The sequence below is a fragment of the Girardinichthys multiradiatus genome, chromosome 2, assembly GCF_021462225.1.
Source record: "Girardinichthys multiradiatus isolate DD_20200921_A chromosome 2, DD_fGirMul_XY1, whole genome shotgun sequence".
In the NCBI taxonomy this organism is placed as follows: Eukaryota; Metazoa; Chordata; class Actinopteri; order Cyprinodontiformes; family Goodeidae; genus Girardinichthys; species Girardinichthys multiradiatus.
This window is the reverse complement of record NC_061795.1, coordinates 41,612,672-41,635,915: the sequence shown is the minus strand read 5'-3', so window position 1 is coordinate 41,635,915 and position 23,244 is coordinate 41,612,672. Positions and strand designations below refer to the sequence as shown.

At 39.5% G+C, this 23,244-nt stretch overlaps 2 protein-coding genes and 2 long non-coding RNA genes across 10 annotated transcripts in view; 2 read left to right on the top strand and 2 right to left on the bottom strand.

Moving 5' to 3' along the window:
• ppfibp2b (PPFIA binding protein 2b) overlaps positions 1-20,988 on the top strand; it is a 110,250-nt gene extending 89,262 nt beyond the window's left edge. Inside the window, exons 18-31 of one of the 4 annotated variants that reach the window (XM_047385829.1) lie at positions 1,570-1,602; positions 2,409-2,441; positions 3,935-4,070; positions 4,229-4,348; positions 5,356-5,506; positions 5,832-5,943; positions 6,032-6,120; positions 6,258-6,380; positions 7,839-7,964; positions 8,047-8,235; positions 9,855-10,049; positions 14,297-14,362; positions 19,586-19,652; positions 20,726-20,955. In XM_047385829.1, coding sequence (XP_047241785.1) covers positions 1,570-1,602; positions 2,409-2,441; positions 3,935-4,070; positions 4,229-4,348; positions 5,356-5,506; positions 5,832-5,943; positions 6,032-6,120; positions 6,258-6,380; positions 7,839-7,964; positions 8,047-8,235; positions 9,855-10,049; positions 14,297-14,362; positions 19,586-19,652; positions 20,726-20,808 — 1,523 coding nt within the window. In that variant the 3' untranslated portion in view covers positions 20,809-20,955. Of the gene's footprint in view, positions 1-1,569; positions 1,603-2,408; positions 2,442-3,934; positions 4,071-4,228; positions 4,349-5,355; positions 5,507-5,831; positions 5,944-6,031; positions 6,121-6,257; positions 6,381-7,838; positions 7,965-8,046; positions 8,236-9,854; positions 10,050-14,296; positions 14,363-17,946; positions 18,483-19,585; positions 19,653-20,722 lie in introns of those variants that run through there. The other 3 variants (XM_047385848.1, XM_047385839.1, XM_047385856.1) reach the window with 3 other exon arrangements.
• On the bottom strand, positions 6,944-8,164 carry LOC124880617. Its single transcript, XR_007041384.1, has 2 exons — positions 8,028-8,164; positions 6,944-7,931 (listed from the first exon to the last, which is right to left on the bottom strand). It is a non-coding gene; the product is annotated as an uncharacterized LOC124880617 (long non-coding RNA).
• LOC124880603 lies at positions 8,244-18,087 on the bottom strand. 4 transcript variants are annotated; one of them, XR_007041381.1, is made up of 5 exons: positions 17,950-18,076; positions 16,177-16,243; positions 10,920-11,010; positions 9,518-9,620; positions 8,244-9,125 (listed from the first exon to the last, which is right to left on the bottom strand). It is a non-coding gene; the product is annotated as an uncharacterized LOC124880603 (long non-coding RNA). The 4 variants fall into 4 exon arrangements; XR_007041380.1 differs by lacking the exon at positions 17,950-18,076 and adding an exon at positions 17,475-17,529; XR_007041382.1 differs by lacking the exon at positions 16,177-16,243 and having other exon boundaries at positions 17,950-18,087.
• On the top strand, positions 20,720-22,648 carry rep15 (RAB15 effector protein). The gene is made up of 3 exons (XM_047385868.1): positions 20,720-20,791; positions 20,991-21,320; positions 21,415-22,648. The coding sequence occupies exons 2-3, from the start codon at positions 21,042-21,044 to the stop codon at positions 21,955-21,957; spliced, it is 822 nt and encodes a 273-aa protein (XP_047241824.1). The 5' UTR covers positions 20,720-20,791; positions 20,991-21,041; the 3' UTR covers positions 21,958-22,648.
• The last annotated feature ends 596 nt before the right edge of the window (positions 22,649-23,244 follow it).

The window sequence follows — 23,244 nt, the reverse complement described above, 5'->3', positions numbered from 1 at the left end:
TCAGTGTGAGCGGCCATCTACCACGACCAACTGGGGGTTAGAGAGAACAGAGCAGAGACACAAAAAGAGCACAGAAGCACTGATCCAGGAGTACTTTCTATGGGAAGGAAAAGTAAATGTTAATGGATGTAGCTCCTTTAGTCGTTTCATCTAGAAAGAAAGAACAGATAAACTCTGAGCCAGTTTTCAAGGTTAGAGTCTGAAAGAGAGCAGATATAATTAGTTACAGTAAAAGCTCAGTCAATTTCCATGTCTAGGAGAGAGAAAGGGTTAAACACTGAAAGACAGGGCCATGTGGATCATCGGTAGAGGGAGAGCATTAAGTTGTTGCCAGCAGAAACTCGGACGATTCCCCTCTCCAGAAAGGTGTCACAGGTAGACACAGTCAGGCCAGGTGTAGCTTCTAGGAAGAGAAAAGAGAGAACAAGGTTAAAAGCTGAAATAACAGCAAATAATGCAAAAATGGAGAGTAGTGTGAGGATGTAGCGAAGAGGGTGAAAGTGGTCGTTATGTCCTCCAGCAGCCTAAGTCTATAGCAGCATAACTACACAGATAGTTTCAGTTCAGATTATTTAGTTAAACGGCGCTTATTTACAACAATGTCGTCACAAGGCACCTCACAAAGGGTCCCACTGATGGTCATTGTTATACTAAAAACCACAAGGATTGGGATACCTCCCTCTGTCAGACTGATTATAACCATTGGAAAAGAGAGGGGGTCACACAAAAATTAGCATACATCCTATGCTAATGTGCCTACATGTCACTAATACAGATGGACCAAAAATTGTGTATTGCAGCAGCTATCATCATTTTCTGTGACCCAAGGCAGCCGTGTTTGATTTCAAGGTGGAGGCCCGTGAGGAACGTCAGACTTTCCAAGTCATACCTCTAGTTGATTTGGAGCTTGGCAATTCTAAACACAGCTCCTGCTAAGCTAGTTTTCTCAAATTATATCTGACTAAGCCACCATCTCATTTGTGCCATGATATAGCGACCTTGTTGCTTTAGTTTAAATCTTTTTATTAATTCAAATAAAGTCCTTTTTGTTGTATTACTTTTTGACACTTTATTTCCCAGCCAACATTAACATGTGGGGCCCAAATGGGTGGGAAGATGGGATTGTTCTTCTGTTGCGTAATGGCCCCATGTTAACTGCACATAGAGGTTTAATGGAGGTCAACTAAGGGTAAAAAGTGGGACCCATGTAAGTCCTAGACGTGTTGTGCAATTTCAACTGATTTTCTTAATACCCATTTGAGGCCCGTCTAAAACCTATGTTGGTAACCCAACTGGCTTTGCCAAAGCAGGTTGTATTTATTCAGCCAATAGGCGTTCCTTACAAAAAGTCCATTGTTAGTCCAGTTAGGACCCACCCAACTTGAGCAAAACCCATATGGCACATCTTTGCTGGTTTGTTTTAACCAACTGTTTCACATAAAAGCTAATTTTAAGTTCCGGATAACTCTTTCTGATTGACTTTGCTTCATTTGCTTCAAGTTTGTGCTCTCTTTCTTCTTCTCCTGTCATCTTTGCTCACGGATCGGTCTATTTGTGTTCTGACAACAGTTCACTGCAGGAGTGCCAGCGCTCCAGCTTTAGGTACTGTATGTCTTCACAGAATCTCAAAGGTCAACATTATTCATCCACAAGAATTGATTCAATACACAGACAGTCCTGCACTGAAGTCAGGGAAACAAAAACAGCACTTAGCTCCTGAAGAAAACAGGATTTTCCCTGTCACAGTAAACCCTCCAAAGTGAGCAGAGTCAGCCCAGGAAAATGTTTTCACTGAGGATCAAGCAGCTCTAAAGCCAGGATTAGATTAGACTCCCTCATGACTTAAGAGAGCTGATGAAGATAAACCCTGACTCTTTCTCCAACATCAGCATTTGCTAAAACTTTAAGTTCAAGTTGTAAGCTCATATCCACCACACTGTTACTTTTGTTATGGAGCCAGAGCTTGAAGTAGGAGGGGAGTCAAAGGGCTATGAGAGGACAAAGAGTGCAGACTAAATGGATGTGGGCAGATCAGCTTGTAAAAAAGGTACCAAAGTAAACAAATACTACATAAACTGACTTCTTTTTTCACTCTCCTGGCCTGACATAGCCTGCTCTGTAGTTCAGATCCAGACTTTCATGTGAAGAAGTAAGCCTAGAAATAAACACAAGTGAAGCTGAAACATCAGATACTTTTAATACCAGAGGTAGCAGCTTTGACTTGATTATAAAAATGTTAAATAAAATCTGCTGACACCAATAAGAGGCTTATAAATTTGCATGTCCTGACTGTGAAAAAAGGAGCATGTGCACAGGAATTATTTTGAAGATCAAATAGCTGTGACTAATGCTGGCCTTTCTTTGTTCTTCCTGCTTTCTTTTCGCTGCACTAACTGCCTCTGTCTTAGGATCTCCAGGAAAACATGACCTCTATGATGTTGGTGGGTACTGCATTTCAGCTCTTAAGTACTCAAGACGCTCTGCTTGGAGTAATGGGAAGTTATATTGAAGTTTAACCATTCAGAAAGCTTTTTCCATGTGATTTATGTATAAAAACCAGTTTGCACATCTGTCTGATTCTCAAAACATGCACAAAGAAAGATGTGCTCTTGAAATAGTGCAACAGACAGAAAAGCATCTTGCTGTGCTGATGCAGTTTGACCACATTTAGTCAAGATATAACATAAGCATTTAGGGTACAGTTTAGTTATATTTATATAAATAAGAACCAAAGGGAATTTCTTTGGATTCTTCAAGACTGGTGCTGTCTGCAACATGCGGATTGCAAGTGACCCACACAGGCTTTTATTCGTGAAAATAACATGAAGTAATGAGGGTCAAGAATGCAAAAGCATTTCTGTTTGATTCTGAAATGATCTCAGATATTGTTGGCCAAAGCACAAAACCTAACTAATTCTCTGATCGGTGGATTTCCCTTTAGCTGGTGAGAACAAGCAAGGCTGCTCATATTCCCTCTATCTGCAAGAAAATACTACTACTACTCTTTGCTGAGACAGAAAACCAACCGAATAAAGAAAAAAACTCGTTGAAACACAACGTCCACATATTTTCAGATGGGTTTTATATTTTGGATCTCAATATTTGCCATTTGTATTGATTATATGCAATCATTTTACTATCTGATACATTTCAGTCAATACTTTTTTAAAAATCTTTGACTAAATCTGTTAAAAGGATGAATCATTGCATCTTTTTTTTTACAGTCTAAGGCGGTTTTGCTTTTGTGTGCCGTCCCTAATGGCCGTGTTTGTGTTTGCATGTATTTGGTGCCATCTGTGTTGTGAATTTCATGCAGAGATAAAGCAGTCAGCGTGCACAAAAAATGCTGCTTCTTGAATTTCCCCTTCAGGTCCTACTCTTATTTGCGGTAGAGTTATAAATCATCTTTACCATAGACAACTCCATATCCCTTAGTTGAAAGCATGATCCCTAGTCTGTTTCAGAGTGTATTTTTTGTTTTTGTTTTGAGGTTGTTCATTTGCATCATTTCTGACTTTTTGTTACTGCTTTGTATATTTTTGATGTTTTGTTCATCTTTGAAGTGCCATTCTGTTACTTGGATGATTTTTCTGGTATTGTGTGCCATCATGTTTTGTTGTTAGCTGCTGGCCTCTGGTTGCATGGTCATTTTGCATCTCATTGGAATCCTTTTCCTCTTTGTAGCTGGTTCATGTTCACCTGAAATCAATTCTAGCAACCATCTCAAGGTTGTTTTCTGGGTTTATATGTTTAAATGTGTGAAGAAAAAGAGTCAACAGTGGACATTTCTAATTAAAGCTTGAATTGTGTTACAGGTTACTCTTCCCGTTTAATCTGAACAATTTTTGCCCTGGTTTTTTGGCGTGTACCAAGTAAAAAAATAAATAAATCAACCTTTAGTTGATTGTGTCCTTGTTTTGTTTATGACCATCAGACCATTCAGAGAAACTGGAGGAATGCATGTTATCAGATCAGTCCCCGCTGTCCTCTGGAGTGGACTCAGGACAACAGTCACCTGTGTCACCTGAGAAAAGGAAGAACCACAGAGGCATCAAGAAACTCTGGGGAAGGTAAGTAGTGAAGCTGTACAAAACATATTAGTTTTTGTGCACAAATCTTTCACTTTTTAATTATTCTTTATTATTCTCTCAAAATAGTCTTGGTAGCTCTAGACTGGAAAAAGTGGGTATATAAAAAAGAAATCTAGCATTATTTCTGTTGTGTTCAGGATTCGTCGCAGTCAGTCAGGCAGTCCAGTTCAGGTTCACGATCCGGAGCTGGGAGACTTCAAGAGGGGAGGCTTCAGAGCTACAGCTGGACCGAGACTGGCCCGTTCAGGGAAAACACGGTACAACAACACACTTGTATATCAACTTTTTTATAAGGTCCAATTTACTCAATAACAAAAGTACTCAAAAGACAAGTTTGAAAACACACTGAGTATAGAACAGAATCTAAATTCTATTAACTTGGAATAATCTCATTTTTCAAAACTTAATTGTCAGGGAAAACCTACAGAAGATAACTTTAGTTCCAGATTCATGGATGGTTAAATCACGCTCGCTTTCCAAATTAAAGCCCCCACAAGGAATTGACTCATTTGGACGTCATTTGGTGCCCTTGGAAGCCAGTGATGATGTATAAACGGTTCAGTTTGCAAGCAGCTGGTTCCTCTAGATTAGGCATAGAAGATGACAGCATGAGAGAAACAAGGAGCAACTGTTGTCAGGCAGTGTCAGAGGGACCTGACAAAATAATAAATGAAGGTCGCCAAACACAGAAGATGTCTCGTAGTTGATGTTTGAGGCATTACCGGCCATAGACAGAGTTTGATTAACTTTGCATTGTGGGTCTGCATATAGCTGTGTGGTCAGATTGTGCAATGATCCAATGTTGGAATGACCGAGTGGCCCCAACACGTCAAATGTGTCACTTGGTAGCCTGTGCCAAAGGATGATCTTCCTATTGTGTGCAAGTATTACAGAAACCAATGGGGTCTTTTAGACTTTTAGATTTAGACTCAGGTATGGGTTTATTCCAATTAAGAGGCATGGATTGATGTCAAATATTGTTGTAACATGATTGCTGATGAATCTCAGTTCTGGATCCTTATGGATCACCATCACATGTGCGTGTGGTGGTGCTGTGGCGAGAGAAAGAATCCTGCTAATACTGTAGAGAAACACACCAGCCTTAATTCTGCAGTCGTGTGAACAGCCAGAGGGTCTGATCACAGTGGTATGTTTTGAATAAGAGGCCTTAGACTGATGGATGCATGAATAGAATATGGATTGATTAGACCTTCTCATTTAAATCTTTTCAACTTTGCTGTCTTTTTTCCTTCTTTATTCCTAGAGATTTGAAGCTGCCTTTTTCTAAGTGGAGCACAGAGCAGGTTTGCGACTGGCTCGAGGATATTGGACTTGGTCAGTATGGCCTTCTCGCTCACCACTGGGTCAGCAGCGGTCAGACTTTGCTGGTGGCCACTCAACACGACCTAGAGAAGGTACGTCACACACAAGTTTTCTTACTTGTTTCATATGAATGGTATCCAGGGCACTAACAGTCTGAGATGTCTGCAGGTGTATCCGTGTAATTTTCAGCTCCTCCTGTCTGATCATTGTCACTCTCCGTCAGTCTGCTTGATATTTAACTACGCCTGCCTCTGCTTGTCAGCCAGCTCTTTAGTTGCGCCCTCATCAATGCAAATTGTACTGCTCAAAATGACATAAGCTTTCTGCCTCTTTTATAAGCATCATATTGATTACATAAATCATCCTGACTGCTCTTTGGTTCTGAAATGATTTTTTTTGTTTTCTTTCTGTCTGCAGGAGCTGTCAATGAAGAATCCACTCCACAGGAAGAAGCTCCAGCTGTCCTTGAAGAACATCTCCAGCAAACAGCCAGAAAAATCTGCAGAGCTCGATTATGTCTGGGTCACCCGTATGTAATCTACTGAAAAATACTTTGTAGTCTTAAGGTTTTCCTAAAAACTGTCCTCATTGAATAATTTATCTGCTTTTTGACTCAGGTTGGCTTGATGACATTGGCCTTCCTCAATACAAAGACCAGTTTAATGATGGGAGAGTAGATGGCCAGATGCTGCAGTACCTCACTGTGGTAAGTTTCTATCTACAGCTGAAGGTTTCACTGAAATAAATAAGAAGAGACATTTAGTTTGCTGTGTGGGAGGAACTGTTATGGTCTCTCTTTGTGTTCATTGGGCCTGCTCTCAGTTTTCTTCTTCTCCATCTTAGAATGACCTGTTGTTCCTCAAAGTGACCAGCCAGCTGCATCATCTCAGCATCAAGTGTGCTATTCACGTTCTCCGTGTCAATAGGTTTAACCCAAACTGCCTTAAACGCAGACCTGGAAATGAGGTATTTAATTCCAGTGTGTGCAAAATGTCTTCCAATGATTGTAAAGCTACGGTTTAATTTTCCCACCTTTTTTTAAATAAAAAATATTGTTGGAGCTTTTATCAAAACGTTTTTCTGTGCATGATCTGCTCTAAAGGTCTCCTTATGCTGTGTAAAACTAAAATCCCCAATGTACTGCGCACATATACTTGGCTTGCAAAAGAAATGTCATAAAAAACATGAGACACAAAGTTTAAAAGGCACCGCTTATTTTTTTTTTTAATCTCAAGTGTAGATTCTCTTTAGTATTGACACATCAGACCCACATCACAGCCTTCGATGTTTTGTTGAAATGGATTGTTATGGTTGCGCAATTCTGTTGGTCATTTTATCTGCACTTCATGACATCTTCCATTAAAGTGACAGAGTTTCTGGTTTTTCAGCAACATTGATTTATGGTAAAAAAAAATCTGGCTTTGTTTTTGTATGTTTGCAGACCAGTCTAGTGTAACCTAAGCAAAAGGGAAAGAAAAAGAAATGCATGAGAAGTAAAGCAAAAAAAATAATTTTTAACAAAAGGACAATGGTGATAATAGCATCTTTACTTGGCAAAAAAGAAAAATGAAAACTTAGGAATCAGAGTGGGAAAAAAATAAAGCAGATATAACATAGGCAAATTAGTAAGAGAAATACTAAACATTTAATAGTACACTTTAATCACAACTCTTTATGTTTAGGTCCCAGTTCATTACATTTATGGTACTAAAGCAAAATATCACATATCAATAAAGCAAATGGAAATATCAGATGTCATATTTTGTTTTTTTTATAAGCTTGCAAGCTGTTAACACCAAGGCTGGTTTTACATGCCAATTTAATTTATAAAATTTATTATAAAATTTATAAAAGTGATGTCTGAAATCAACAACATAGAATATATACACAAATAGCTTGCCATACTGCCACAAGTATATGGCCCTTCTGTGCTCAGTCTCCTGTGTCAATATTAACAGCGGTTCTTGCGTGGCTTTGGTGTGGACTGCTTCAGAAAGTGGCTTAATGTACTTGTTTTCTGTTGTCGTGCTTAACAAAAACAAATAAAAGCACATGCATGTCATTCGTGGCTTGACTAAATGTGATAGTTCATTACTTATAAATTCAATTTACACAAAAGCTACAACACATGAGAAGTAAGGAAAGAAGATGTAAGCCAATTTCAAACTCTAAATGTTATTGAATATTACTCACAGGTTGTGCAGTTATTCCTTTTTTTGTTTTATTCAGCACTTACTTATAGGTTACAAGAATAAATACAAACCTTTATTACAGCCTGAATCATGCATCCTGTTCTATTTAATAGTATAATTCTATCTGTCATCCTACTAGTTTGTACTATACTCAGAGTCCTGTTGTCTACATGTGAAACAGGAATACAAGTAATGTTGTATTTTAATTTGTTCTTTTTTCCGTGTGCCTCAGAGTGAGTTCAGTCCCAGCGAAGTGGTCCAGTGGTCCAACCACCGAGTCATGGAGTGGCTGAGATCTGTGGACCTGGCAGAGTATGCTCCCAACCTGAGGGGCAGCGGTGTACACGGAGGGCTAATAGTGAGCATATGTATTCATACAGTTATAGAAGACAAACAAAAATAAATAAACAAAACATCTTACATTGATTGTCCTCTGGTAGATGTTGGAACCTCGGTTTAACTCCGAAACAATGGCCATGCTTCTGAACATCTCTCCTCAAAAAACACTGCTGAGGCGCCACTTAAACACCAACTTCAATAACCTAGTGGGAGTACAGGCTCAGCAGGAGAAGAGGGAGTACACCGAAGCAGCAGGATATTCCCCACTCAGCATCACCGCTAAAGTCAAGGTAAGAAAATACAGATTTTAAAAAATCATAAAGCTGCGTAATGAGAAAACACACAAAGTTAACCTGTCTCCTTTTTTATGTGTGACGAAAAACACCTTAATCTGTGGTGAGACCTCCGTCAGCTCCATTTCATCTCTGAGTCCTTGGAAGTTTAATCCTGCGAGGGCGGAATAAATGCAGGACTCCCCTGCCTTTTCCTTACAGCTCTAAGATGCTGCAGCCTCAGCTCTAAGTCCCTCAGTACTCCAATAAAAATTCCAAGAATAATCTACCAGAAAACTTGCAGTTCAACCATTTATGGCCTTAAATATTTAGACATTTTTTTATGCTCCTTGCTAAGTACATATTAAATATAAGTGTTAAATAAACTGCAGAGCTGAAATGACCTAAAAATAGATTTGTCAGAGGGAGAATGTATGTGTTTTTATCCTTCTCAGTCCAAGTAGTTACCAAAGGTCATCCTCTATTTTGTACTACTGCGGATTCTGTCTGCAGATAACCCATTAGGCTATGAATGAGAAAAAGTAGACACTGAAAAATAAATTACCCACAGCAAATGTTTAAAGGAGAACCAAGAGACCTTTCTTCAAGCTAGAAATGATTCTGGGTTTGACTTACTTACGGGCACCCCTGGAAAACGTGGAACAAACCTTCATATATTCAGGTTTATTCTAGTAGTTTAATTAAATACTGAAACAAAATCCAACCTCTATGATTTTTTACTCACTAAATCACAGGTGCCCAAATCATTAGCGAATAAAGAGAAATGTAACAAGCATTTTTGCGATTTTTACCCAGCTTCTTTGTTGATCAGAGTGTCTGAGAAGTTTCAATTAGAAATCCATGACATCTGCTCCTTTGGGGTATAAATATGATGTAACATAGGCACTCTGAAAAATGAGCAAGACAAGAGAGCACCAATCAGCATGTCGGCATATGGATGTTGGTTTTCGAAGAAAATAACTACTTGCCAAAATTGACCCAAATCTGCTAGAGCATTAATTTTAGATAGTGTGAACTGTTGGCTGGGTTAGGACCCAGGGTTATTTTCCCAGCATGCACAGTGAGGAGGTGAACTGTTGTAAAGAGTGCCATCCTGGGGTGACCAAATCAGGATAGACACTATCTACACACCTAGTTGCGTGGGAGGGATGCGGGGAAAAACTTTGGAACCATGTGCTTTGGCCAGAGAGGCTTAGATTGAGCTTTTTGACAACAAACAATCCAGAAATTTCAGGTGTGAAACAAAGTATGAAAAAGAGGAAAAGCAACTCATGCCTACTGTTAGGTGGAGAGTCTGTGATGCTGTGGGATGATTTCTTTTTCAAATTCCGTGGGAATTTTGTTGGAGTGCAAGGCTTCTTGTCGGGTAAATTCTGGATGATCTAGAGTTTGTCAAAGAGAAATGATTAAAGCCCCAAATATAATTGTGGCAGCAGTGCTTTGTTAAAAACGTATTTCCTAATAAGGAATTTTCTCAGCCATTCTTTATAAAAAGCTAATTGTAACTTTATCAGTATGTTGTATTTCAAAAAGATAACTAAAAAATTGAATGCAACACTTGCTCCTGCCACCTGCAGTTTGGAAGAGTAAAAGTTGATTTTCTTCCTTTACTATAGCCAAAGAAGATGGGCTTCTCTAACTTGACGAGCCTCAGGAGGAGACGACCGGATGAGTCCACGGACTACGTCTGTCCCATAGAGTCTTCCTCGCCTGAGTCGGGACAGTCTGTGGCCAACGGGGTGCAGATGCGTCCATACGCCGGCTTCAGGGGTCTGAGTCCCATTCTGGACCGAGAGCCAGTCCGGGACCAGGTGGGGCATGAGGAGAGCAAAGCTGACACTTCACCATGATAACATCAGTGAAAACTCCATGGAAACTCATCAGCCAATCAGATATCCCCTGCTGCTGCTTTGCTCACAGCCTGACCGCTTCCTGCTCTTTTAGACGCCACCCATCAACCCGACCCTGTGCCTTAATGTTTCAGAGACTTAAACATTCCCTGATAAACGTATGTGACTGATTTACAGTCAACCTGCAGGGTGCTATTGGTTTTTACTTGCAGTAAGATGCCTCACTAACCCAACCTCAGCCTCAGACCTGTGCCTAATAACCTAACCCATCCCATCACAAGAAAACCAGGCCTTTCTCTGGATTCCTGTTGCATCAGCACACATGAACAACCTTTACTAAACACTTCGAGGCTGTTGTGCACCACCAGTAGAAATTTTTTAATAGATGTTATCCTTTGCATGATTTTTATCTTTGATTTTTCTGACCAGGCTTAGAGGAACTTGTGCAATATTTGCATAAATTTATTGAGGGATTTTATTTAATATTTATGTTACTACAGAACTAAAGATGATACTACAGCATATTTTGTTTGATACCCAATGTGTTGATTTTTCTACAATTATTTTCATAATTGCGTGTAATATTTTTATAGCAAAGAAACTTTGCTAAACTTAGATAAAATTGTAAACATTTATAAAAATCATTTAAGAAAATAAATCTTGTGTGTATAGTTTGTTTTATCTTTCTACATTCAAGACTGTTTTTTTCTAATATGGACTGTATTTCTTTATGAATTACACATTGTATTTGTACTATCAGATGAAAAAAAATATAAAACTGATGCAGCATGTTACAGCAGCATGTTTCAGTAATCTGCATCAACCACTAACCTGCTTTTATCTTTACCTTGCTCATCATCACCTTGCCCATCATAGCCTCAGCCTCCACTAACCAGTCAGAACCCCAAACACCATGGCATTCCTGTTAAAGGTGACGTGGGAGTTCATGAGCATGGCTCAAAATGTGGTTACAGGTACAAAAAAAAAAAAATGAATCCATTCAGCAACACAGGATTTTACCTTCATTTTAAAATGCACAGTTTCAGCTAAAAGGTTAAACTCACTCATCATTGGCATGAATGCAATTCATTTTGGGCTTTTAAGGACGCATTTGAATGCGGTGTGGTCTGATCATACACAGCTTCACAACGATGATTTTTATAAACTAGAATTGGGCTCACGAGTTTGAAATTTATAAAATAGTTATCTTATTCAAACAGGGTCAATACCACACATAAAAGCTCAAACATATACATTGCACATCAACAGCTCACGTTTTCTGTCCCTATCAGCGAGCTTGTGGGCTAATGCTGACTATTTGACTACTTCTTAGAAATGGTGGTGCTCATTGAAATCAGCTGGTATCCAGGAATGGATCTGGCTTTTACAAATTCTTTGCAAGTATTCAAAAGCCTTGGGGTTGGGACCGTTCCAGAACCTTAATGAAACTCTGCTTTATCATTTACAAAAACAGTTTTAAACTTATTTTTAGATCATTGTCCAGGTGGGACAACGACCTGAGTCCACTGCCTCTTTTCCATTCACGGTTCCAGCACCACACTGTTCCCCTCCGCTCTGCCTCACTCTGATCAATATGAAACATGTGTTTCCATTGACTTACTGACAGCTGGAATTATGGCATGAGGCCCCACCTCCAGCCGTAAGCCTACCAAACATGAGCCTAAATGTGAAATAAATTTCAAGCACCAACATGCAAAGTAAAATAAATACCGTTGCACATCATGTCCTCCAATTTCGAATTTTGGCCATTGTGGTCCGTAATATTTTCGTACTCGCTTTTGAGTTTTTTTTTTACTTTTCCTGACTCTGTGGTGTGCAATAAAATCAGTATACAGCAGTCTGTTTACGTCACGTTTTGGCCCTCCTCAGCCCCGATTGGACCTGCTGTCGAGGAGGTACCAAAATAGCCAATACCGGGCAGGAAAAGCCAGTAATGGTAATGGCCATAAAATGGACTGAGTGGAGCTGCCCAAAACAGAGTCAATGGAAAAGAGGCTCAAATTCCAATCGCCTGACCCAAAGTGTCCCTGGAAAAAAAACAGGAAAGGAAGAACAATCCTTGAACCGGAGTCTGCTGGGGTACACTGGTTCCCTAGTGAAGCAATTTTAAAAATCAGCAGTAACTGGGAAGGCGCTGATTAGGAAAAAAATATTGCTCTAAACACAAGACCTTCAAGCTCAACTAAAATTTGCAGCTGACATGGATTGGCTAAAAGCTTTGTGGACAAAACCTTTAAGGTCAAATGAGAAAAAGAGTGAGCTTTCATGGCCACATTGACGAGGCATGGTTTTGGGCCGTCTGAACAAGGATTTTAAACCTCAACAGTATAACTACCGTCAACCATGGTGATGGTAGCAGCACAATCAAGGTCTGTTATGTTATCAGCAGTACTAGAGCTTTGCACAAAGTGGGTGGAATAATAAAGGAGGAGGATTCAAATTCTTAAAGGTGACATTTCATGCAAAATCCACTTTTTTAGCCTGTAAATACATTTTGTTGTGTATGTGGATTCTGTAGGAGAGCAGAAAAATAGATTTTAGTCACTCCATGTGTTGCGGAAATATCTTTATATTCAGTTTGGGTCATATTTTTCAGTCCATTTAGTTTTCTCTATCATCTTTTACATTTTTCCAACTGTTACGTCACAATATTTGCTGTGGAACAGCTAAATAAGGTCATGGACCTCCGGCGGATCAATTTCTCGTATGAGCCATATTTATTTCTCGCTGCGATTTTGTAGTCCAAGCTCAAGTATGCCTATGCTGAGGAACGATAAGTTCGGTTTGGTTTTTGGGTGTATTAACCCACACAATTCATTACACCGTCCCTCAGCATTAAAATCTCTTCAAAGAGCCTGGTTTTATTTTATTTTTCATTGAAATCAACCCACATCAGTGGGGAAATTCCTATTTGCCCCACTTCAATGACGAGTTCTTTAGCAACCTCCTCCAGTATAAAGAAGGATTTGCTGAAAGACTTCATCTGATTAAGGGCTCAGTTCCTTCTGTCTATGGAAACGATGACAGCAAAGCAAAAAGCTGCAAATGACGCAAAAAATTACGACAAACTTTATTTTAGACATGAATTGACTGTGTGTTGATATGACGTCCTGGCCATTATTCTGATAGCAATAGCATCGCACCTTCTGCTTATGTATGTGCTGTGAGCTCCTTGAGGACAGAACCATACTGCGTGATTTGAATTGTTTTTGCCATTTTTGTCTTGTTTCTGCAGTGCTAGATAATTGTTATCAAACTACAACAATGGCCGAACGGGTCAAAGTGGAGTGTTCTTTGACCTTGAGGGGGCGGGGTGTGAAGGGCCTCAACAGCATTTAAAGAGACAGCACCAAATCGAGTTGCTCTCAGACGCGCCTCAGAACTGGGGTAAAAGAGGAGCTTGTGGAGCTGCAATAACAAGTTTAGACCAAAGCATTGAGGTTCCACTTTATATAGACCACAACTGAATGATTTAAGGGTGAAAAGGAAGGATTTAAAAACATGATATGTCCCCTTTAAACGCCATCTCAGATTGACTACATGGCTGAAACCTGGACACAGTTGGGTGTTCCAACCAGACAATGATCTCAAACACACATCTACAAACTGGTTTTGGAATGGTTTATACAGGCTGACATTAAGCTTCTGAAATGGCAACCTTGAAAATGTATGTCTGTGGTCAAAAGCTGTGTCTGTGCCAGGAAACCAAGCAATTTAAATAAACCTTAACAATTCTACCACAAAAAGTGGTCATATACCCAGACCGAACTTTGCCAGAAGGTTGTTGATGCCTACAAAAAGCATGTGGTACATGTGTAACTCTTAAAGGGATATTTTGTCTAAATATTGGTGGGTGTGTATGTAAATGTTTGAACCTGTATGAACAATTTGACTATTTGGCACTTAGGAAAAATCCACAATAAAAACAAGCTTATGAACCGAATTTGTGTTTTGAAAAATCACTGGACAAGTTTGTTGTAGTCTCAGCACACTGTGTAAAACAGAAGGGTTTTTCATTAAAACCCCAAATGAATATGAGATTCATGCCACTGATGAAAGGATATAGACTTCTGACCGGGACTGTAAGCACGCATTACAGAAATGCAGAAAATGATTCTTTTGGAAGCATTGCATGTCTGCAGTAGTGTATTGTAATGGATGTGTGTGTGTGTGTGTGTGTGTTGCAGATGGTGAATGCAGAGAGAACCATTTTACAAATAGAAGCTTTGTCTGAAAGCATCAGCAACCTCACAGTAAGCACCAACACACACAGGCTGCTGGTTAATGACTCCTGCAGCTCACAGCCTACTGTCTGCAGTAACAGAAGCTCAAATCTTTCATTTTTTGAGACGTTTTGAGAAAACATTCATCAATAAAACACTACGTAACTGTGAAAATAAGACTGCAGCACTAATTCTACAAGTGTGAAAAACAATGAGGTACTTTTGTTATCTCATGATGCCAACATTTAGCTGTGCTTTTTTTGCCTTGGTTCTGTTTGGATCATCAACATGTAGTTTTACATCATGGTAACCGCCTTAATCTAGAGCTCCAATTAAGTTTCACCATCTTGAAAACTTGAGCACCCACCACAAAACTATAACTATAAATGTTCTATAATTTTTCAAAAGACTTATTTTAACTTTCAGTGAAATATTACTAAAATAATTTTGAGTGCGTGCCTGACTTGGGATCAGTTCAGATTCATTAGACATTCTTGTAATCTTAATTGATCTTGATCAACAGTTCTCCTACTTTTTATTCATTCATTCATCTTCTATTCCATGGTGGGTCACGGGGGAGCTGGTGCCTATCTCCAGCATATTCCCTGGACAGGTCGCCAATCCATCGCAGGGCAACACAGAGACATACAGGACAAACAACCATGCGCACTCATTCACACCTAAGGGCAATTTAGAGAGACCAATTTACTTAACAGTCATGTTTTTGGACTGTGGGAGGACAGCTGCAAGGCAACAGTGCCAACTGCGCCACCATACACCCCTATTTTTTATACATTTTCTATTTATTTCTTGAAATAACCTGACCATGGCGGCATACTGAGTAGTGTGTGCTAAGGGAAGAAAGAAACAAACACTATCTTTAAGAAATAGGGGAAAAAATACAGCAAAGGCCTAACGCAGGACCAGACCCAGTCTTTCAGGTGATTAGACGTGTTCCTCAAACTGAAGGATGTGACTACTGGTGGTACCCATGCCAATTAACTCATTGAATTTTGGTATCAGCTACGCACAAGTTAAAGCTGCAGTACGGAGTTCTGAGAAAACAGTGGACTTAGCCTGAACATTTGAACAAGCACACCTTACAGCCCTCCCCACCCTTGATTTCTGCTGTGCTACAGGCCTCCATCCACAGTGAAGCCTGCCGTGAACACGCAGGCTAGTAAGCAGGGTCACCGATGACGGCGGACAAACAGCTATGGCACAATGTAAAGCACATCAACGATATGCTTTACATTGGCCATGGCCTGCCCTTACTTTGACTGCAGTGCTATTGGCACAGACATTAGCTCAGCTGCAGCACACCAGCAATCTTTAGCTTAAAGACGATACGCGCTGTGCGGGGGAGGGGTGTGAGCGGCTGATTGACACTGCTAAGACATTCCTCCTGGCTCCGATTGGTTGGTTCTGACTGGGAGCGGTATATTTCAGTAGGACCAGTAGGATGAGCCTGTTTCTTTTCATAGAAAATACAGTATATCTCATATTATGCTGTCAGGACATAATGATACTTGTAAAAAAAATGTTTCTACAAAAGTTACCTACTGCAGTTTTAAACACTGAACTAATACGTTTTCAGTTTCATTTACGCTCAAAAGCCCCAAGTCAAATTGAATTTCTGACCTGCTACCTCAACAATCATTAACTTAAAATTCCCTATGCCTGGCACATATAAATTATCAATAATAAATTGCTCTTTGAACACTTTCTATGACATTAAATTATTGACTCCCCCTGTATCGTACATGTCTTTGTGAACACGTTCCTTTATAACCCATCATGCCACTGTGTATACGCTCTGTCTGTACTTATGAAGATTTGCTCACCTTATTACACCGAATGCTTAAAGTGGCTGCGATGGCAGGGGAACCATTTTTTGAGAGGTTCTTGGCTCTAAATAGAAATAGAAAGCGTTTCATAGATGAGTGCTCTGGAGAGTATTATGTAAACTTAAAATGGAAGCTTAAATGAGGAACCATAAACCCATAAAAAAAAATGCTAGCTGCCTCTTATGCAGTGTAAGTAAACTCTCTCTAGAGCCTGCTAGCAAAAAAAGGCTAGATAATTTTCTTTCTATAGAAGTCCTGTTGCAGTGCTTCTTATGAAAAGTTTAAGAACTACAAATTGCAAGTTTGCTGCTAATAACTCATTGAGAATCACCTTTATAGTGCGGACATCCTGTTTTCTGTCTGCTAAACTGTGTTTTCTTTGGGACTTTCGATTCAACTAAAGAAACAAGAAAAAATTGTGACTGTGTAACAGTGTACAGGTAACAAATAGCTGAACCATCCAATTAAAAGAAGAATCAAGTTGTCTGTTGTGTATCAGAAAATAACTGGTTCATCCATTGAGTTATTTACCAAACAAAAAACATATTGCTCTGAAAATAGAGAGATGAAAATGAGTGAGACACCAAACAAGGTCTGAAGGAAATGTTTGAAAGACTTTTGCAAAGCCTGGAGAACTATTGAGCAAGATCAGTGCAGAATATTACCTTACTATACATATTTATATATTAAAACTACAAGTCAGTTTTCTTACATTTTTCTTCTTTTCTGCTTCAAAGTTTTCTCTTTACAAATGTTTAGTGCAATAAATGATCTTGCATAAAAGAAACTGATCCCAACTCAGTTGCAAACATTAAGCCCAACCCCCTGTGGGGTAAGAACGCTGTCAAAAACAACGTGTATGTAAAGACGGAAATGTGTGCATATTAGTCAATAGTTGTGCATAAGTAAAATCCAAAAGAGGTATTGTATATTTTCTCTATAAGAATACAAAATAAAATGTTACAGCTTCAAGAAATTACAAACACAAAGTTCAAGTTTACAGTTGTGGTTTATTCTTTATGAATACAATATGCTATAACAGTTTGTGAATACGATTTATTTTCTATGAGAATACAAATTTACATCAGCGACTTGGTGTCACGTGATCTCAGGCTCAGAATATAGTGGGTGGAGTTATAAATGATGTACAGTAGGTGGCAGTATGCACCTCTGAATGTGTTGCGAACCGCCAGCAGAAGAAGAGAAGAAGAAGAAGCAGCAGCACTAGCGCCAAAAGAAGAGACCAAGAGCATATATTAACGACATTAAGACATATATAAACTTTTTAACATTACCTGACTTTGTACCGTAGTTTCTTGGTCCGTTCTTTTGGCTTCTTCTTCTTCTTCTGCTGGCGGTTCGCAACAAATTCAGAGGTGCATAGCGCCACCTACTGTACATCATTGTATAACTCCACCCACTATATTCTGAGCCTGAGATCACGTGACACCAAGTCGTTGATGTAAATTCGTATTCTCATAGAAAAAAAATCGTATTCACAAACTGTTATAGCATATTGTATTCATAAAGAATAAACCACAACTGTAAACTTGAACTTTGCGTTTGTAATTTCTTGAAGCTGTAACATTGTATTTTGTATTCTTATAGAGAAAATATACAATACCTCTTTTGGATTTTACTTATGCACAACTATTGACTGATATGCACAAATTTCCGTCTTTACATACACGTTGTTTTTGACAGCGTTCTTACCCCATACCCCAACCTCACTGACACATTCCTACTCCCATGATGCTTTGCCTGCAGTACCTGCTGAGCCAGGACGAGCTGCGGAAGAAGCTGAGGCGGTCACAAACTGCGCTGGTTTGAGGGACGGGTGGTTCAGCGTCATCGGCTTACTAATGCTACAGAGCAACCACAGAGACCTGCAGCCAGCTCAGCCCCTCGGGCCTAACACTGCAGCGTGGAGCCGGTTCCATTCACTTCCTGTAACCGCTGCTACCTCATGTAACACCTACAGTCCTGTGGACACAAACGAACTGGAAACACAAGCTGGCACACACATTTTGGATGTCAAAGAAAACTCATGGCTTCTTACAAACATTTAAATTTAACTACTTTTCAATTTTAACTATGCAATACAGCCGTTATTAATTATACTGACCACTGTTGTCTGTAAATACTTGGCTGGTTGATTAGAGGTGAAACAGATTTAATTAAAAAGTAGTCTGATGAAAAAAAAAAAAAAACAGATCATGAAGACCAATAGCAGATCCCAGCCAAAACAATGACTTGATGCCTAAAACTGCACAAAATAAACATTAATTTTACATTACAGTTTACATTTGACTTTTTTTTTTTATGTCGATTGTTTTAATAACCACAAACATCTCTGAACATTTTACGACCACCTGCTGCTGAGCAGCATTTGTTAAATCTGAGGATATTGCTTCACATTCACTGGTCACTATGCTAGGTCCAACTTGCCAATACTGGCTTGGACACCCTTCCTTAAGTTCTTCATGGCACAGATTCCACAAGGTTTCTAAAACATTCCTCCAAGATTTTGGTCCATATTGACTTGGTAACATCACAAAGTTACATGTATGATGTAAATCTCCTGTTCCACCACATCCTAAAGATGCTCTGTTGAATTGAGATCTGGTGACCGTGGAGGTCACTGGGATACACTGGACTAATTTTCATCTTAAGGAAAGTGGTTTGAGAACATCTGAGTTTTGTGACATGGTGCATTACCCTGCTGGAAGCAGCTGCCAGAAGATGGGTACACCGTTGACATAAATGGATGGATGGATGTTCAGTTATAATACCTGGGTATGATATGGTGTTTAAACGATGCTCGGTTGGTACAAAGGGTCTCAAAGTGTGCAAAAATATAATCCGCCACACCAGTATACCATCGCCACCAGCCTGAACCATTGATACAAACCAGTATGGACACTTACTTTCAAATTGTTTACCCCAAATTCTCACGTGAAGGTTGCAGTTCAAATTGAGATTAAATCAATCGGGCAACATTTTTCCAATCTGTTATTGGCAATTTTTGTGGGCCTGTGCAAACTGTAGCCTCCATTTTCTGTTCTTAGCTGACAGGAGTGGTACTATTGCCATTGTCTGTTGCGATAGGCGATCTGCTGCATCATTTAACATGTTGTGGGTTTAGAGATGGTTCTTTTTTCCCTATTCAAAAGCTCACTTTGAACTTCAGCAAGTCCTCTTTAGCAGATCTAGATGCTTAAATGCCCTGAGTTCCTGCCATGTCCTTGGCTGATACTCTTGTGTTAACAAGCAATATTCCAGCAGTACCCAACAGTTTGGCGAGTCTGTTCTTCTGGCTGTACTCTTGGATTTGTTATTGAGCTGTAGAACATCTATTCAAAGAAAATATCAGGAATACTGACCGGCTCTCTGATTTACTTTGTAGGAATGCAACTCCAACTTCCAAGAAATCTCAGGTCCTCAGCCCTTCAATGGTTCCTGCCAACAGCCATGTGTGTAAATGTCTCTTGTATTACTAAGAGATTCCTTTCAGTTAGAGGTATAATCTGACCTCCCAGAGCACTCATTAGAATTTGTAGTATCCATGTTTGCAATTTTTCCAGAAAAACACCTTGTGGCAAGACTTCACAAGGCTGTTGATAGATGTGGTCAAATCTTACCAGTTTCTACTTGTTCTAACATAGTGGGGTTTTGAACAATTTCTGATTTTTGAAGGAGGTTCCTTTGATCTTTTAATATGTTGTGTCAACGTTCTCAGCCTTTGTACTTCTTTGAAAAACAAAAATAAACAAGTGCTGTATATTCGAGCACAGCCTAGAATATACAGTACTTGCAGAAGGCAATAACTACAAAAAACATATCAGTAAAAACACAAAGGTCTGAGCACAGCACTGGAGGGGTAATGATTCGGGCTTCATTGCAGCCACATAAACTAAATCAGATGATCCGGCTTTCAAACTGATTTTTGGTCAAATGTGAATCAATCTGAAGTTTGGCTTAAATTTAGCCATGCGTAAAAAAAAAAGATCCAGACAATGAAAACCAAAAAAATCTGCAAAGCTATTGCAAGTCCATGTGACTGTAAAGCTAAATAACTATTGATACAGATCACTTTTTTAAGAATTACGAGAAAATATTAATATCATATTGAGAATAAAGTAAAAACAAATGAAGCCAAAAATGACAAAACAAAACTATAGAAAATGTCTACACAGTCTTACATAAATCCCTGGTTAGAGCTGTTTATTAATGGGAGAGTCCCAACTAGTCTGCATTCAGAGTAAACCTAAAAGCCGCTGGCCTAATCTACATGTCTTCGGTGGTGTTCCCTCTTTAAAATGGGACAATTAAGCATTTTGTTTGCTGATCAAAATCTTCTAACGCCGATGGCAGTTAACTTGTAACAAGAATCTTTTGTTGACCTACCGAGCAGCAAACGCCACACCCATGCTGTTAGACAGCTTCAACTCATCCTCCCATGAATCCTCTTCATCCCTGAGACCAAGCTTTACATTAAACGCAACGCACAGGCAGAGACACATACAGACGTTGTGTGTCTCAGCAGGGCAGGGAACAGGAGCCAAAAACAGGTACAGGACTTCATACCACGGGAAATTCAAGACCCGTCCTGGTGAGTATTTGTACTGATAAAAAAAATATTGCTCTGGCAGACCAAATTATTATAGATATTTGATGCTTGGAATAAGATTTATTTTTTCACATTTAAAGAAAGATGCAAAGTAGTTTTTGATTTGTTCCACTAAAACATAAACAGAAAAATAACCACTTGTACTTCATGACTTGCGTTTTAAACAAATTCCTTCTTTCAGTGCATCAGAGAGACGAGCCTCTAATCTTCTGCCCTACTCTGACCTTGCAACATGGGCCAGAAGGTCAGCATCACAACTTCTAACAATACGCAGGACTCAAGTTTCCTCTCCTTTCTAAAACGCTCACCCCAAACACCCTCCTCGGATGAGAACATGTCGCCAAGGACTGGCATGTTTGCCAAGCTGACAGCACCATTTGCAAACAAGCCCAATGATTTCACACGCCTTATTAGTAACTCTATCTCTTTTGCATCAACCAGAACCAAGGAGTATCTTGTCTTTAAGGATCCAGAGAGCAAATTTCAGCCGAGTCCTCAGACGTTAACTCAGGTGGCTGCACAGATGACTGAGACACTTGGTCAACATCCAAGAAAATATACTTTTAAAAAAGTATATAGTTATTAAACATGTCTTTCTCCAACAGGTTTTCCTGATGAATTACATCCCTCAAAGTGTAAACCTCGACTTGACTGACACCTTCAGTTGCACATCCATGACACCCGAGCAGCGCATCCTCCTGGGCGCTGACTGGGTTTGGGCCATCCTGAAGAAACCTACCAAGAACCCTAAAATACAGATTGCAGTGCAGGTTCTTCACCTGCCTGAAAGGGAGGAAGCTGAAGAAAGGGCAGCTGCTAGAAAACCCATCAGTGAGTCCATCCAGATGGCCCAGATGGAGTCCAGGAACAAGAACGTGTATGAGAGGATGGTGGACTTCTGCACTTCCATCGGCAAGGACTGCTATGCCCTCTTTTTGTTCTTTGGAAAAAGGGATGACAAGGTAAATATCTACGGTGTCCTGAGCAACAACTTTGAGGCAGCTGTTGGAAAATGTGACAAAATAGACAGAGCTCTGATTGAGAACTTCTTTAAAGGTTCAAGGTATTTCCATACACCCTTTGGAATGATGCAGACCATTTTCACAAAGAACACAGAAGCACTCACTCTAATGATTAAATTTAGCTGAAGATTTGAGGTACGAACATTGATGTAAGCCATTATTGACCAAGAAAATGGGTGGCCACTTTTCCCTGATTAAATTTAGCTGAAAGGTTCATATGATGGCCAAAATATACAATATAAAATATTAGATCATTTGTGATGGACTAATGAGGGTTATGGGACCTTACCTAAAACACTGCATCAGTAGCAGAAATGGGTTGTAACATGGTCTAAGTTCAATTACAGGATTGTGCTTGACCAGCAATCACAGATCCAACTTATACACTGTTTTGTGTTTTACATCTCTGTGGTCTGGCCAGTAGCAGTAGCAACTCTTGGGTCTTTAATGTGAGGTACACACATGAAATGTGTTCTACTCGAAGGTCCAACTTTCTTCATTAAATACTGGAAAACAAAAACCAACTGACAAACAGTCCAAAATTAAACTGTAGAACTGGATGTCATGACCCATGAACATTGCCTGTATTTTCCATAAAGTGTTCGTTACCTGTTCCTGAATTATGCCAGGAAGCGACCATGTTCACATAATAGTTAAGCACATGAAATGTAATTAAATAGACTTGCCAGCTTGTATTACTTTCTTTTATTTCCTGTATCATGCCACTGTGGTGTACAAGCACCTTGAAATGTCTTGTTGCTGAAATGTGCTTTACAAATAAACTTGCCTTGCTTAATAACTGCCTTAGTCTAGAAACAAGACACAGCAAATTTTGTTGGTCTTCCTGCAGGACTCGGTTTGGAACTACACATTATGGTGAAATTCCCTTAATTCTCAAAAACACACTTTCAAAGTCAGAAAAACACGCTGCAGCTACACCTAACGTCAGAACTGCAACTTAAAATATTTGGAGGGTCCTCCCCAACCCTGACAAAGACATCCAATATGGCTGTATAAACATAATAGCTGCAGTAATAAACTGTTTATTTGAACTTCTGTACAATGATTTAGGTCATGCAGTATTGGACTCTCTATAGTCTGAATGAGACTATGTGGACTTGAATATATTTTCATATAGTCCTCTCTCTCCAATTCAGTTGATATTTATTGAATCTATGGTTTCACTAATATTTAGCATATTAGGGTATACAAAAAACCCTCTGTTGACATTATAATGTCTTTATCAAACAAAGACAAAGCTAAAATTTACAGAAGCCCAGGTTGCTTTGATAGCGGCCGTCAGGTCATCTGCATTGTTGGGTCTGATGTCTGTCATCTTCCTCTTGACAATACTCCATAGAATCTCTGTGAGGTTCAGGTCAGGCCAGTTTGCTGGGCAATCAAGCACAGTAA